The 15782-nt window shown below is 36.8% G+C and overlaps 2 protein-coding genes across 4 annotated transcripts; both read right to left on the bottom strand.

Annotated features, from left to right (window-relative positions):
* Nucleotides 1-1775: 1775 nt before the first annotated feature.
* On the bottom strand, nucleotides 1776-6619 carry LOC117623412 (glutamyl-tRNA(Gln) amidotransferase subunit A, chloroplastic/mitochondrial-like). 2 transcript variants are annotated; one of them, XM_034354380.1, is made up of 10 exons: nucleotides 5956-6619; nucleotides 5305-5616; nucleotides 4647-4826; nucleotides 4434-4528; nucleotides 4139-4214; nucleotides 3903-3980; nucleotides 3394-3487; nucleotides 3255-3304; nucleotides 2408-2521; nucleotides 1776-2180 (listed from the first exon to the last, which is right to left on the bottom strand). In XM_034354380.1, exons 1-10 carry the CDS (start codon nucleotides 6517-6519, stop codon nucleotides 2091-2093), a joined length of 1653 nt encoding a protein of 550 aa, XP_034210271.1. In that variant the 5' UTR covers nucleotides 6520-6619; the 3' UTR covers nucleotides 1776-2090. The 2 variants fall into 2 exon arrangements, with proteins under 2 accessions (XP_034210271.1, XP_034210272.1); XM_034354381.1 differs by lacking the exons at nucleotides 1776-2180; nucleotides 2408-2521 and adding an exon at nucleotides 2529-2844.
* Nucleotides 6620-7179: 560 nt separating this feature from the next.
* On the bottom strand, nucleotides 7180-12767 carry LOC117621491 (actin-related protein 2/3 complex subunit 1B-like). 2 transcript variants are annotated; one of them, XM_034352003.1, is made up of 15 exons: nucleotides 12487-12766; nucleotides 11949-12034; nucleotides 11294-11370; nucleotides 11015-11109; nucleotides 10852-10921; nucleotides 10650-10719; nucleotides 10041-10114; nucleotides 9898-9940; nucleotides 9161-9242; nucleotides 8905-8993; nucleotides 8704-8789; nucleotides 8565-8628; nucleotides 7799-7905; nucleotides 7553-7611; nucleotides 7180-7448 (listed from the first exon to the last, which is right to left on the bottom strand). In XM_034352003.1, exons 1-15 carry the CDS (start codon nucleotides 12554-12556, stop codon nucleotides 7384-7386), a joined length of 1137 nt encoding a protein of 378 aa, XP_034207894.1. In that variant the 5' UTR covers nucleotides 12557-12766; the 3' UTR covers nucleotides 7180-7383. The 2 variants fall into 2 exon arrangements, with proteins under 2 accessions (XP_034207894.1, XP_034207895.1); XM_034352004.1 differs by lacking the exon at nucleotides 8905-8993 and having other exon boundaries at nucleotides 9165-9242; nucleotides 12487-12767.
* Between the last annotated feature and the right edge of the window lie 3015 nt (nucleotides 12768-15782).

Below are 15782 nucleotides of genomic sequence, written 5' to 3' on the forward strand. Positions count from 1 at the left end.
TTCAATGCATAGGCTGCTCCAACGTGGCCCTTCCCAAGTTCTGCTTCTTTTTTTTCTTTTTTTTTTTCTACACCCATGTTTTCTTTTGGCTGGCACCATTCTCTCCCTTTAACCCAGCAACACCCACGAAGCGCTCAGCCACTTTCTTTCCCCTTTTTTTTAGTGGCTGTTTTCCTGCTTTAATTTTTTTCTGTCTGTTGTGATTGTGTGCCCAACAAGAGGATCATCTAAGAGAGAGAGGGAGAGAGGCTGTGACAGAAAAACATGGCCTCTATTTTCTTTTCCCCTTTTTTTTTTTTACAGATCTCCATTTTTTTCTCTGCCTATTCTTTTCTTCATGACTAACATCCTTTGCATTTTTTTGATGTAGTTTGCTCAGAGAGAAAAATAAAGGCCTTCTTAAGCAGAGATGGAGAGGAGGGGTGAGAGAGCCCAAGAGGTAATTCACGCTCTCTTTTTTCTGTACATTTTTTGAATTAACCCTCCAAACACCATTTCCATTTCAAAGGATTTCCTTTTGCTCGGCAGAGCTTTGTTAAATAGGAATCCTCTCATGGATTTGTTGTTCATGATTTAAGGGTTGCCACCCATTATGGATTTATCATCCAAGAGTTTTATTTGAGGGTTGCCACCCAATATGGATTCATCATCCAAGAAAATGATTTGAGGGTTGCCACCCAACAATAATTAATTGACAGGATCCATATACCTGTGAAAATGTCTCCTCTTGTATTTGTGCTCCTGCAATTTTCCTTCTGCAACAGTTTTCTTCTTCTGTCGTGTTCTCCTCCCTCCCTGTCCTCCTTTTTTTCTCTTTAGTGCAGAATATTTATACTGAAAACTGAATAATCAGCTCCCCCAAAAATAGGAGCCATTAAACTCTCTTAAACGTTTTCATTGGTTTAGACCCCCACCTTTTTCCAAACTCCCCCCCCTCCCCCCCCCACCTATCCAATCCCACGTTCCAATATTTTATGATTTTTGTGATTTTTTTTATTCCAACAATCCAATTGATATTGGATTGGATGATCAGTTTTCATAATGAAAAAATTTAATAATGAAATAATTATCGTCAAGTTTAATATAATCAAACATTTTAATAGACGTAAATGTCAAAAATAAATGAAATGCTAGAGAAAATTATTTTGATTTTATAATATATTAAACATTACTCCATCAAATTACTTTACATGTTTATAACTTTCTTAATGAAAATTACCTAATGAGTAAAATAAGCATGAAACTAACTATATTGGATTGGATTGGATTTGATTTGATTTGATTTGATTCTCACAAGCAAATCCAACATCCGATCCAACCATGTCACTTTTGGAAATTAGGGATCCAATCCAATCCAATCCTCCAAATTATAGAAATTTAATAAAATTGAATTGGATTGAATTGGATCAGTCGGTTTGGGCAGATTGAATTGGATCTTACACACCCCTAGTCATGATTAATATAAAATTGTCATGAATCATTATGATATTATAATATGAGTGTCGCATATATGACTTTTCAACTGTTGATGCAAGTGTAACTCACATATATTATGATATGAGTGTTTGAGTTGAAATATTGATAATCACTCACGTGACCTTCAGATGTTGATGCGAGTGGAGCTTACAATACATCAACCATTTAAAGTCATCCATCCGAGTGTGATGATTTCCCTGGCATAAAACTTATGCCCCAAAAATTGATAGATCAATCACACCACATTTTGATAATTTATTAAAATGAAACCCAAAAATAGTAACACTTGGACAATTTAGTTGGGGACATTTCAATATAAAAGATGATATTTAGTAGCTTCCAAAGAACATGCCTGATGTCATTCTCAAGTGATGTTGATGTTCTCTATAAAGAAACCTGCTCGTACAGAATATTGTTTGGGCTATGGCACAAAGCTGTGACAGAATAACTGGTGATTGATAAAGTTAATTCAATGGTTCATTGATCAATTTGAGAAAATTGGAAAATTTCGAACTTGTTACAAGTCAGGCTGATCAATTTTAAAAAAATGGATTACATGTGTCAAACGCCATTTTCAGTTGAGCACGCCAACCATCAATTCTGGTAGCTAGCTATCATGCAACCTCATCTGCTATCAATGGAGGAACAAATCTGCAATTCTGCAGTGTCTGCTCAAAAATATGAGCCACTTTGAGCAATTTGCCCTGCAAAATCAGTGGAAAAATCTTAAATCAACTACCAGCTACTCAACTCTGCAATCCCGTACTTTTCATTTAATTCAGTCACTTCCCAATAAGTGTTTAATTTAATATGTTAATGTACCAAGTTTTCGCTCATGTTCTCCATATAAATACCAGAAAAACAAGGTCAGGGTGAATGCTAGCCCAACGTAAATTAACATTTTGCTATGTAGAAGGTGACAAGGCAATACCTCGTCAAATGCTGCACCAATCATTTGAAGACCAACAGGAAGGCCTGCAGGCCCCCCTTCAACAAATCCACATGGCAAAACCATGGCAGGTAGACCTGCCAAGTTAACATTGACCTGCATACAGATTAAGTAGAAACAGATCAGCGTCATTTAGTCATCTTACTAGTGGAAACTACATCACATGACAGGCAATAAAAGTTTCAAAGGAGAACAAGCACATATGATACATAGAGCATCATAAACAAGAGTCAACATGTGTGTCACTGGATTCCCCAAAATAAGATTGTGTACCATTTTAAACTTCTTACCACAATAGCATCATTCCGGAAACAACAGTGTGAATGTTAACTATGTACTCTTCTTGAATGACTGTTAAAATTGAGATCACAAATATAGAGCTGGGTGAAGGTGTATCATTCAAAAAACGCGAGTATTCACTGCAATTAAATACATATGTATACATATTATATACTAGCCAGACATTGTTGACACTAGCAGCCAAAGTAATTAAACTGATGAAAAGAATTAAAGGAGGCTTAAATACGCCCACAAAAAAATTGCTCAGAAACAGGAAAAACAATTGTCCTGCAGATTACAGCATGGTAGATATGCAAGCACCAGTCCTAACATTATATTGATGAACAAGGAAGTTGATCTTCTTTCAGAAAGGGCTTAGATGACATGAGTTTAGCTGAGTATTGATAAGCAAGAATATGCTTTTTTGTGTACATGTCCAATATTGTGACTCAATTATCATAAAAGTCCCACTACAAACATACACACACCCAACACATGCATATAATAAACAGAATTTTAAGGAGTTGGGGTACTCAGAAAAAGTGCTTACAGTCATTATGTCACCCGCATACATTGCTAACGGATCATTTTTCTTTTCACCTGGAAAGATAAAAGTAAATGGGTGATTTACTAAAACCACGTCATTTAAAACAAAATGAAAAGCATACACATTTTGGAAAATAGCATACCAATTTTATAAGCAGCAGATGGAGCAGCAGGTGAAATTAGGATGTCATGTTCATCCAGTGCTGTCTTGAAGCTTTTCTGAATTACAGTCCTCACCTAAAACACTATAACAATCATTAATTCCTTCTTGAACACCATAAATCCGTAGGAGTAAGAAGAACATAACCAAGCATAAGATTCTACAGAGAGGCTGCATGGTATGCAAATATAAATTACATAAACTACTGCAGCACTGATAAACATAAACTACTACAGCACTGATAAACAACCCCAAAAAACCATTCATGAGGATTGAGAATACAAGATTGTTGTTAGGTGAAACCTCAGATAAATGATTTCTCATGAGGTCTTTTTAGCTTTTATGAATGTCAAGGGTTTTGGTTTCTTCAATATTATAATGTCAGAATGCAAACAGTAATGGGATTAACTCCTCCCACCAAAAATCCATTATTAAATTTAACACAACAATGTATTTTTAAAATGAAAATATTAAGCATGAACGTCATGGTACCTGCTGGGCGCGCTTATAATATGCATCATAATAACCAGCTGAAAGGGCATATGTTCCTGTTAGAATTCTCCTTTTGACCTGCAAAAAAACAAAAATGGGTATAAGTCTGCTTTCAAAAAGACAACAAGAAAAAACTAGGCAAAGAGCAGTGCAACAATGTTTCCATCAATAGAAACTTCAAACCTGACAGGATATACAGCAAAACAGTGTTAACTAGCCACCTAAACATAGTGTACCTCAGAACCAAAACCCTTGGCTCGGGAATCCATGTATTGTGAGTTCAGCTCATCAGCAGCAACTCGGTTTCCATACCTGGAAATTGATTAAAAAATAATAACGAATATGAGCATATTTATTATTCTAATATACCATGCAGAGAGGGATTTTAAGAATAAGTTTAACAACTTCTCTTTTTCTTCCAGTCACAGTGGAAATCTAAACAAGCTTCTACTTACTTACTCTCTCTTCTCCCATTAAAATACACAAATGAAAACCTTTCAGAGATGAAAATTAATATATTAGAAGAATTACCTAACACCATCATAACGTGATAAGTTCGAAGATGACTCGGATGAAGCAAGAATGTAATAGGCTGGCAACCCAAGTGAGAAAGATGGTAATGAGACCTGCAATTTAATGTTTCAAGTATATTAAACCAAGACACAAGAAGGGGTACAAATGACATTTTGGGGAAGAAACAGAGAAGTTGAGCAGTTCCAAAAAAAAAAAGAGAAGAAGGTAGACCTCTGTTACGCAGCATCCTAATTCTTCAAGGTGCAAAGCAGCAGTACGGACTGCCGAAGTTACTCCAGTATCAACACCATCATCGAGAGTTTCACGGATCAGACCAATCCTCAATCCTTTTAGAGGTTTAGATTCTAGCAAATTCATGGAAACAAACTGAGCTGAAAAGTCGGGAACCTCCTGAAAGAGAAATTCAAATGCATTTACATCAACCAACCAATTCCTGATATTAGTCTTTAGTCTATATATTCAAAGTACAAAGACCAAATTTTTTTGTTGAATAAACATTTCAGAGCTCAAATTCAGGATGCATAATGACAAGATAAGTTGGCTTATCCTGCTAAAATTACGCATGGTGAATCTTCAAAAGATAGCGACCAAAGTGCAGTTAGAGCCCTCATTAGAGGTTTCGAAGATCGACATGAGACAGAATTTGATACTTCTTCCACCACCCGTATGCTAAAATTACTTATTTTACTAAAAAGAATGTTCAAAATATATTTTCCCAGAGGATTTCCATGTGGTAATGAAATTTGTAGGGGAATTACTTGGTTGATATGGAATCAAATCATGATTTGTGCCAATCAAAGTTTGCAAAATATTTGACAACATATGCATGGGTACAATACAAAAAATATCAGACACAAAATTTACTTACACGCTTGCTACTGGTGGCATCAAGTCTATCATGGCCGGAAATTGCATGCAGAAGAATCCCAGCATCAGCAACAGACGTACCAAAGCAGCCAATGACATCAAGCGATGATGCATATGCCATAAGTCCAAATCTTGAGACACGCCCATACGTGGGCTTCAACCCAACAACACCACAAAACGATGCTGGCTGCCTCACACTTCCACCAGTATCACTTCCCAGTGACACCATACACTGCCTGGCAGACACAGCTGCAGCCGAGCCTCCCGATGACCCTCCAGGCACCCGAGAAATGTCCCATGGGTTTGCAGTCACCTAATGAATGAACAGATGCACCACCTGAGTAAACCAACCCCAGTTACCAGTGGGAAACATAAAGAAACGAACTTCCAAAACCCCACTCTCTTGGACTTCTACTAATACTAACAACCAACGGCTTTACTACCCACAATAAAAGGGGTAACTCACATTCTAAAAGTTCCATAAAAGACTAAAATTAACTTCTTTATTCAACTAAACTTTCATTTCCATGAAGTTGTAATATAAAGTTCTAATCTGTTAAAGCATTTCCTCCAAGATGAATAACAAAAATGAAAATTTCACAGAACACACAAATTATACAGATAAAAGAAAGGAAACCCAGAAGAGAAAAACCTGATAGGCAGAGGCTTCAGTGGTGCTGCCCATGCCAAACTCATCCAAATTGGTCTTACCCACCACAATCCCACCTAGCTCCTTAATCTTCCTGACGGCAGTAGCATCATACGGCGGCGTATAGCCTTCCAGAACACGAGACCCAGCCGTGGAGGGCATTTCAGCCGTACAGATATTGTCCTTGATGGCAACAAGTACCCCAGCCAAGGGACCCAACTCCTCATTCCTCTGAATCTTATCGTCAAGCTCACGGGCTTGGGCCAGGACCGAGTCTGACACGTGGAGAAAGGAGCGCAGATGGGGCTCAGTGAGTCGGAGGCGAGTGAGAAAGGACTCGGCGAGTTGGGTGGCGGTGAGGTGGCGGGAGAGAAGGGAGTGGCGGGTGGAGAGGATTTGGGAGTGTGATGGTGGGTTTGGGGATTGGGATTGGTCTGTGATGGTGGAGTGGGTGACGGGCTGTGAGGATAAGGAAGAGAGGGGTTTAAGGGAGGTGTAGCGGAGGAGGAGGGTGGGGTTAGAGCGGAAGTGGGAGAGTGAGCGTGGAGGTTGGAGTGTTGATATCATAGTTTATTTGACTTGCTTTCTCTGCAACTGGGACTTGTAAGATGAATTGTGTGAATCTCGGCTACAAGAGAAATGGTGACTGATGTGAGGAAGAGAAATATGCTCGACTGTGACGTTTTGAAGATTTTGAAGATTGGCTGAAAACGGTGACTGAACAATGTTAACCGTTTTATCCGTCAGGAGTTGCTCCTAGTCCGTTTTGTTTGGGCCTCTGGGCCCTGTGTTTACCACACACAAAAATGACGGCTATAAGGCCGGAGCAATAATTCTACAGTGAGAGCCTTTTATATGGTATATATATGACCTTATCTTTACCGTTTTAGTTAACCTAATTCAATGATTAAGAGGTAACTGTTCTTAACCGGTTAAGATACAAAGTCACTTACACCCAACCACTAGAGCTACAAGCCCTTGTGTACATACTGAGTTAGATTGCCAAAAATTATAAATTCAATTTCTATCCCATTTTAAAAGGGTTGGATAAAATCATAGGATTATGGGTGGTGCACTACTCAATTTCTTTTGTAGTACTGTAATTTTATTTTTTTTCCGGATTTTGTAGTACTGTAATTCAACAGCTTCAATAATAACAATAATAAAACAAATATTTTGTTTTTCTTGATCACGTCAAATGGGATGAATTTTCCTCACACGAGGCAATGGCAGAGGGCAAATACATTACATGTAGTGATACACAAGAGGTATACAAAACTAAAATCACCATGATTTTACAGTTTATTTTCTCCTAGGCTTCTATAGAAATATTGCCAATTGCTCAGTCACGTGAAATATACAAAGAACATTCCCAGCGTCCACTTATATTACACAAAGATATTATTTATGTTTATGGTGACTGGTGAAGGTTTACAAGTACCCCGCTAAATCTTCTTGGTTCTCCATGTCCCAGACAACAATTTTTCCATCCAATCCTGTAATGTCAAGGTGTTAGAGCTAACCAAAGTAGATACAGTGGAAACAGGAAAGGATTCTACGATAAGCGATTGAAAACTAAATTTAACATTGACTTGCTAACCCGATGTGCTGAAGCGCTTCACTTTAGAACTCCCTGGATCTCCAAGCGGCACAATACAACTACAGTTAACAGGGAGGATTGTTATGTAAAAATATATAAAACATATAGAGGTAGCCCCAAATCCAGTCATCCACCCAATTCATCAGTCAGACCTCCCGCCTGACAACTAGGGTGGAGATGTACTGTTTGAAATGGAACGGGGGCTACTACACAGGGAATATCTAAAGAGAAGGAAAAGTGAAGTACTTAATGCAGTTCTCATGGACCCCTCCTCGTGATCTTGAATGCTCATTTGTATCATTGTTGAATCCCTGTTTTGGTTGGCCATATAGCTTTCCAAATGCTTCAGAAAACTGTAAGGAAAAATCTGGTTTGAGAAATAGGAAAAGGGATAGCATAATGTGATGAGTGATTTTTGCTCCACATCATGACAGGGAAAAACCGCAAATCCAGTTTACACTAACAATGAACTCGAAATGTTCACTAAATTCCTGTTATGCTCTCAGAGATTAAGACTGCTTGCTTAGTTCACTATCTCCAACATACAGCACACAGGCTTTACTAAATAATGAAGACAAACTCACTAGGCCAACAATAAAATTGTGGTGTAGATGAGAACTAACAGTTGAAACTGTTGTCCCACTGCATATGCAGCTGAGTTATGGTCAGAATTATCAGCAGGGCCTTTACAAAACATTCAAGCAATTTCACATTTTAAAACTCAGAATAATAGCATCTTTTAACATTCTTTGCTGTTTTTCTTCTCCTTCAAGACATGGAGGAACTCTTAAACACAAGATCAATTTCCACCCTATTCAACATGTTTACAACCACAGTATAACATCCCCTGGCAAGTTGATTATATTTATTTACAATAGGCACGCATTTAATGCACTACGATAGAGGAATGTGAAAACCATGTAATTTTTTTCCCCCCCCCCCCCCCCGCCAAAAAAACCCCTCTCTCTCTCTCTCACTCTCTCTCATAACATATAAACAACCAGGTATTTACCTGTGAACCATATTTTGGACCTGAAGATGTTGTCTTTCTTTCCCCCAGAAATTTGATAAAACTCCTGCAGAGAAAAGAACAAAGCTATTATTTTGCTATCCTCCTCCAAAGAACAAAGCCATCAGCAAAAGGCATTTACCATATTCCTCTTTCATCTGCTGCAAAAACCATTGGGTTGCCATCAAATCCCACACCTATAACTAATCTTTCAGAAAGAAATAAGACCTGAAAAAGTGCCACATATGGATTGACGATACCCAAATATAAATAAATTAGTTCATTACATGTGGAGTAGATATTTAGACTCTCAAAAAGTTAACATGAGTTGATGCTGACCCACATCACGGAGAGGCAAATCACGGAATGCAACATTTTGAGCCAAAGGAGAAGGTCCCACATCATCAACAAAGTAAATCATAGAATTATGGCCTGCATAATGCCACAACCCGGAAACCAATTAGTGGGAAATGAATGATAATACCTAAACCAGCTGCTAACTTGACAATTTGAAACACTGCCTACCAAGCTATCAACATACGCTATGCCAAAAGCTTTTTATCTTTGTAAAGAACATGCAGAAAGGAGATATGTCTGACCTACATATGCTAAGGTATTGCCACTTGGTGACCACCTTACACCAAATGACCAAGTAAAGGAGAGATCAAGTTGAAGAATTTGCTGTTTCACCAGAAAGAAAACAACGTTAGCTTCTACAAAAGGGCAAGACAAAAAGCAAAATGCATGAATGGGGGTGGCTAGAAAACAATATGATACCACTAAGCAATGTCTCCAAACCAGGGTCACCAATTATGGGCTTTAAGACAAAAATGATACTAAATTTTGAAAATCTAATTTTTCTTTAATTTTAGAAAACCAAGCAGGTTGGAGTCTTGAAACTTACTGTTTAGAATTTAGAATTAGCACATAATTATTATTTAACTTTCTTGCACTGATTCAATACCTATCATCTTAACAATGAGCTACATTGTTTATTCTTCTTTTGTAGAAACAACGAGCTAGAGTTTAACATATTTCATAACTTTTAGAACATTGTGACAATGCTCATAATGGGAAATTAAATTAAAGGTAAGCTAAGAAAACATATTTACTTATGAGTATTTCATAAATCAGAGGCTAGGTTTTAATATTGGATTTACAACATTACATTGTGCTACAGGTAACTACTACTAACAACTCTATATGATTAAATGCGTAATCAAATCAAGCAGCAGTTATTTAACTGGTAAGAGACTGTTTGTTATCTATTCTATACGTCAAATATAAATAGATGCATTAGAAAATGCTGTGTTTCAACAAGGGAAAATTTTTGCACCTCTCCAAATTTTGAATCTGCAGATGGGCCTGTTCTTGATTCCCTGAGTAATGCATGAGCAATTATAATTATAATATACACAACTAAAATAAGAACTAGACTAAATCCAAAGAATGACAGCTCTACAACTACATGTAACATACTTTGCGTCAACGACCTTAATAAAGGTGGAAAATATTCGGCACTTTCCATCTGTAGATGCAGTTGCAAGAAGAATCTGTAAAAAAAATGATCATATATAAATACTTAAACATGGTAAAGGGTTGATTACTTAGCAACCAAACTAACAATTGAACATGAAATTATCCCAATAGTTCAACAAAGAGCAGGTATCAAGGTAAAGATAACTTATGGAAAGGGAAAATGAGAAAGATCATTGACTAACTATACTAATCGCGTCTAATACATCAAATATGACAGTTATGTATTGCAAGCCTGAAACCCTAGCTTAGGACACAAGATTCAACTTCAGAAAATATCCAAGATTAAATAAAGGATTAACATCCTAAACATAACGTATTGGCAATTATAAAACCCTCATCACCTTTGGGTAGAGGAGGGCCAAGCCCTCGTGCACACAGATTCTGCAAACCCACATGCACCAGGTCCTAGTATGTATGAAAACAATAACTACCATGGAGCTTTGCAAAAGAGGATGGGCAGAGTCAAACCTAAATAGATGATACGCATGCATGCAACTGCTTTGAACGTACAGGAAACATATACAAATTGTGAACTGGGTAAATACGCACATTATTTGGATGCCAAGCAACACTTGTCACAGAAGAGTCATGTCTTTTTCTGATAAGTTTACTGACCCACCTGGAAAAGGGTACAATGCAAATATTAACCAGCAAAAAAGCATTGAAAATAGAAGGTAATTCTAATCTGTAAATGCATCAAACGGAGTTAGCCGAGCACAAAAAGTTAAAATGCGAGTATCATGTTAATTACCAGTTGTTCTCTTGCTCGTAGTAGCATATACAAACAGTTTTTGCCCCACTTCCAACAGCAAATTTGTTTTCTTGTACATAAAGGCATACACATTAGAGTTGCATGACATTTTAACACTGATGGATCTTCTGTATTTACATTCGGAAAAAAAAAGATTCAGTACCTCTTGGACTCCACCGAACACAGAGTGCAGCACGATTTAGCCGAAGGATAACAAGGGTTGGTACCCACTCTGATCCCTCAAGATTCCAGACATAGCTAGCCAGAATTGGTAGTTCGGGAAAATAATTAATGCATCAAAAAGTGTAAGAAAGACAAAGTGAGAGAGAGAGAGAGAGAGAGAGAGAGAGAGAGAGAGAGAGCCCAAAACTCAAGCTAAACTTATTTGATTAAATAAATTACAAAAAAAAAAAAGACTATCTCAAACCACATAGGTACTCACGAATTCCGATCATGAGATGCAGTAACTATTTTGTTCGACCTTGCGCTCCAGTCTATCCCAGATACAATTTGGTCATGCTGCGAAAGGATAGAATAAAATAATGCTTACTATATTCCCACGCATTCTCTTTGTCAAAAAGCTAAGGCCAAATTTTCTTAGAAAAAGTACAATGATCAGATGTGAATAACCAATAATAAAATATATACTTAATGCCTCTCTAAAATTCTAACATTAAGGTTTTTTTTTCTTTTTGCCTGATGGCTAGAGATAACAAGGAAACAAAACGAAGACAATGAAGCAGCAAACGCAAATGATAACTAATCACCATAAATACAAATCTCTCAAATACAATACTTCACACAAATTGGACAGCAGGACCTTCCAAGAATCCATCAAATTTATATCAATTAACAATTATCACATTACAGGGAGGTTTGTCAAACAGCTTGATATATCTAAGTAATTTCCTTAATGCTTTTTACCTTTATTTCTGTTACTACTTGAATTACTTTCTAATTGTCTTGAGTGAAACTTAGAAAACTCAGCGCCCCAAAAGTTGTAAATTTTCCTTTAATAAAAAATTTCTCTTTCCTCGTATTCATATCATGGTGCAGTGAAATATTATAATACAATTAAATGAGTTTGAATCAAGTACCTTCTGAAGAACATGTAGCTTCTCCCACTTGCCTTGCAACAGAGCATAGATGTGAACTTCATTGTTGTTCGGACAAAATGCCAGCACTACCAGAAAATAGGAATTATCAAATTACAGCATTGCATATACAAAATACCTACACATTGTCTGAACCGAGATCAAAATTCTCTATTTTTTCAATTTGATTACCAGAGTCTTTTTTTACTTCACATTTTTCAACAAGAAGCAAAATATATAGCACAAGCAGAAACATAGAAGCTTAACAGCACAATAATTAACCCCAAACCCCCTGTTTGGTTTCCAAGAAAGTGCAGACAAAAATGGAATCAAAATATTCAACCCAGATTCTTCATATTAATTCAACAAATATGTTGGCTCCAAGCTATGAGCTTTCCAATTTTTCCAAACAAAGACACACATAAAAGAACTAAAAGATATCACTGTAAATAAACAAAAAATTTGGTGATTGTTTTCCTATTGGTTATCCCATATTTACTCAGCGACCAAACAGAGGAATAAAAAAGGATAAGAACATTACTGGAGCGATCACGGCTCCAAGCATGACAAGTGATGCACTGAGCGAACTTGTGAACTTCGACCGCCGCCATTTCTTCGTTTTTATCTCCGCGGCAGAGAAAAATCGAAGCTTTTCTCCAAATCTACAGCTGAAAATTTAACTGCGGCTTCTCTGTTCCAATTAATTTGTTGAAGACTTGGAATTGTACGGACAGAGAGTTTAAAAGGGAAGAGAATGTGATTATGTGAGCTGGTATGGGTAGAGAGATCTGAAGCTTGAAGTCAGATCCAATGCTTTTTGTGTCTTCTTTCTCACTCTGTTCTGTTGGCACGGTGAAGTCAAGCACGTGCTTGGCACGTGTTTAAGAAAATAAAAGTTTCCTACTCCTTTTTTGTAAACTAACGCCATCTCCAGTCATAGGGCTAAATGTAGTCCAAAGCTAAAAATTTAGCCCTCCAAAATATTAATTTTTTAAAGAAGTGCAGGGCTAAATTTTTCAATCTCCAACCATGCAGGGCTATATTTTAGGGTCCTTCATATTTTATTATTTTGAGAAAAACTATGGTACAACACTCATTCATTCCACAACTATATATTGTGTAATTTAATTAAACTACTATTTAGAGACAATATTCCATATATGTGACCACATTTTTAAATTTTAAAAAAAAAAAAAAAGGGTTTCAATAGTCTGATCTCCAACGGTTATGACCAAGAATTTTTTATAATTTTTTTATACAACACTTGAAAACATTTAAAAAGGTGACCACATTTTAAATAAATAAAAGGATGGGTTTCAATGGTCTGACCTCCAATGGTCATGACCAATAATTTTTTATACTTTTTTCTTAAACAACACGATTGAAACATTTTAAAAACTTATAAAAATATATATACTTTCATGTTGGTTGTTGAAAAGCAAATGCATGGAGCCCACAAAAAATTTGGCCTAGGCTAAAGCTGGACTATATTTGGCCTGGTTGGAGGGCTAAAGGGCCAAATGTGGCCTTCCAAATTTAACCAAAATTTTGTTTAGCCCATGATTGGAGATGGATTTTGCATTACTTTAGGGTTATATTTGGAATATAGCTCATGGCTGGAGATGGCCTAACACTCCCTTTAACCTCTCATAGATAGTCTTCATTCTTCCTTCAAGTTAAGCAACATATCCATATTATGTCTTCAATGCACATGAAATATATGTATTTTTCTAGTCTAGTCTAATCCTCCCTACCAAACAAAAGTATTTTTAAAAAAACGAAATGAAGTAAAAGGGGAGTGGGAAAATCAGCACCCTATAAATATATCTAGGTACTTATGCTAAGAACTCCTTTCGTAAAGCATTATGGCTAGGAAAAAAAAATGAACCTTATTTTTCATATATATGATGATAACTTGTGCTTCAAAGAGCGTGCAGGAGCAATGACTTAACAGGTAATTACTTGTCGCAATTAATGTAAAACGCTTTGAAACCTTGAATATTTTGATTGAAACCTTGAAATTTGGTTAATTTTTTATATTCTGGCAATTAATGAAATTTGTTGTTTGATTGGAGAGACTTGTCTACTAATTGATTTTCAATCAAGGCTTTAGAGAAGAATTAGAAAATTAGTTCATTACCATTTTGTTGTAAACTAAATAGATTATGGAGAGAATTGAGATGGAGAGAAGGCATAGAAGCCTAATATTTTATTGAATGTTTTCTCTGTCCATTACAAGTGAGGATGAAGTCTTATTTTATAGGCAACAAAATCTGGTAGTGTTATTGCCTCCCGTGGATATGTGGTTGGCTCTCAAGCGATGATGGCAAACAAGCTTCATCATTTCTCTTCAATCAATTAGGTAGTGGGCTCTACCATTTTGGGATCCATCCTTGACTTTACAACACTCCCCCTTGGAGACCACAAATGGTATGGAATATGCCTCGTTAAAAACCTTGCCAGTAAAAACCCAGTGGGACAAAAAAAACTGGTCGAAGGGAAAAAGAGTACATAACCATGTGTAACATAAAATTCTGTGTATATTGACATGCGTGCGACACTGCCTCGTTAAAACCTTGCCAGGAAAAACCCAGTGGGATAAAAACCTGGACGAAGGAAAAAGAGTACAGTGTGTAAAGGTCTTTATTGACAGCACGCTCCCCCTGATGCTTGGCAAAATATCTTTAAGCCATACTGTTGATCAGCTTTCTGAATATCATAGTTGACACTGCTTCTGTGAGTCAATAGTGTATGAAGGTCTTTATTAATACCACGCTCCCCCTGATGAATATCTCCCCCTGAAAACTTCATGACTAGCTTTTTCCAGTAAGCGACCATAGAGATTTCCAGAGTCCGCATATCTAATAACACTTGGGCTATTTGTAAGTTCACTCAAAAATATGCCCGTATATGGTGTTATGCTTAGATAGCATCAAATATGCCTCACATCATCCCAAAATGATGGTGATGGAGTTGAGCTCTATCTGGAAAATACGATGTCCGGTCCAATATACTTCCAGAAAATCCTTAAAGTGTCCAACGGATAATCCTCATAAAAATGCTTCAATACTTTCTTAGTATAAGCAAGAATCTCGTTGGCATAATGCTCGATCTTTAAGTCGAGACAAATATTTCTTGAACTCTTCAGAAGCTTTAATGTGTTGCAAACACATTATAATCAATATACTCACTGAGGCAATTTATGCACATTAGTATTGAGTACAGATTTTGTGCTTCAGGCACATGTCCTTTAGGGACTTGCTTCATGCAATTTCAATCCTTTCAAGGATTTTGTTTAAAGGGATTAAACTTTATGACACATTATATAGCTTTAACCCAGCTATTTATACATCTTTAGGGAATCACTTCTGGTGATATGCTCCGTGCATTTAATAACCCTTAAAGATAACATGTTGGTCTCCGTAAATGTGCAATAAGGGGGCACAATTGAATCTGTAAATATGGAGAAAACCCAACATTCCTTGTTTCTGCCAGAAACATTGTGTCATACAAAGTAGGTATATTCCCTTTTATTCCGAACACCCAAGTATAACTTTCAATATTAACAAATTTTGGGGTTCGTACTGTGGGTTTGTTCTTTCACGTTCATTCTCATCTATAATGGAATTGCCTCATTCCATTTTGGCCAATGATATTGTCGACATTTAATAATTGAACGTGGTTCCAATCAACACAGCCCATTGATGATTTGAGTAGCTACTCCAAAATCAAAATTTGTCATTCATCAATTCATGATCCCACCATTCTCATGTGCATGCGCATGCATCAATTATAAGCATTTCTTTGCTTTTGGGTACCCAAGCCACTTCAGGGGGC

This window comes from Prunus dulcis, chromosome 3, assembly GCF_902201215.1.
Source record: "Prunus dulcis chromosome 3, ALMONDv2, whole genome shotgun sequence".
Classification (NCBI taxonomy): Eukaryota; Viridiplantae; Streptophyta; class Magnoliopsida; order Rosales; family Rosaceae; genus Prunus; species Prunus dulcis.

What these genes read in the sequence shown, in the direction of transcription:
- LOC117623412 (XM_034354380.1), bottom strand. Translation starts at nt 6,519, where the DNA reads ATGATATCAACACTCCAACCTCCACGCTCACTCTCCCACTTCCGCTCT. An exon ending in CCAAGGGTTTTGGTTCTGAG is followed by an intron (nt 3,981 to 4,138) that starts GTACACTATGTT and finishes GTTTTTTTGCAG; the next exon opens with GTCAAAAGGAGAATTCTAAC. An exon ending in ATTATAAGCGCGCCCAGCAG is followed by an intron (nt 3,488 to 3,902) that starts GTACCATGACGT and finishes ATAGTGTTTTAG; the next exon opens with GTGAGGACTGTAATTCAGAA.
- LOC117621491 (XM_034352003.1), bottom strand. Translation starts at nt 12,556, where the DNA reads ATGGCGGCGGTCGAAGTTCACAAGTTCGCTCAGTGCATCACTTGTCAT. An exon ending in TTGCTTGGCATCCAAATAAT is followed by an intron (nt 10,115 to 10,649) that starts GTGCGTATTTAC and finishes TTTTTTTTACAG; the next exon opens with ATTCTTCTTGCAACTGCATC. An exon ending in GAAGCGCTTCAGCACATCGG is followed by an intron (nt 7,449 to 7,552) that starts GTTAGCAAGTCA and finishes TTGACATTACAG; the next exon opens with GATTGGATGGAAAAATTGTT.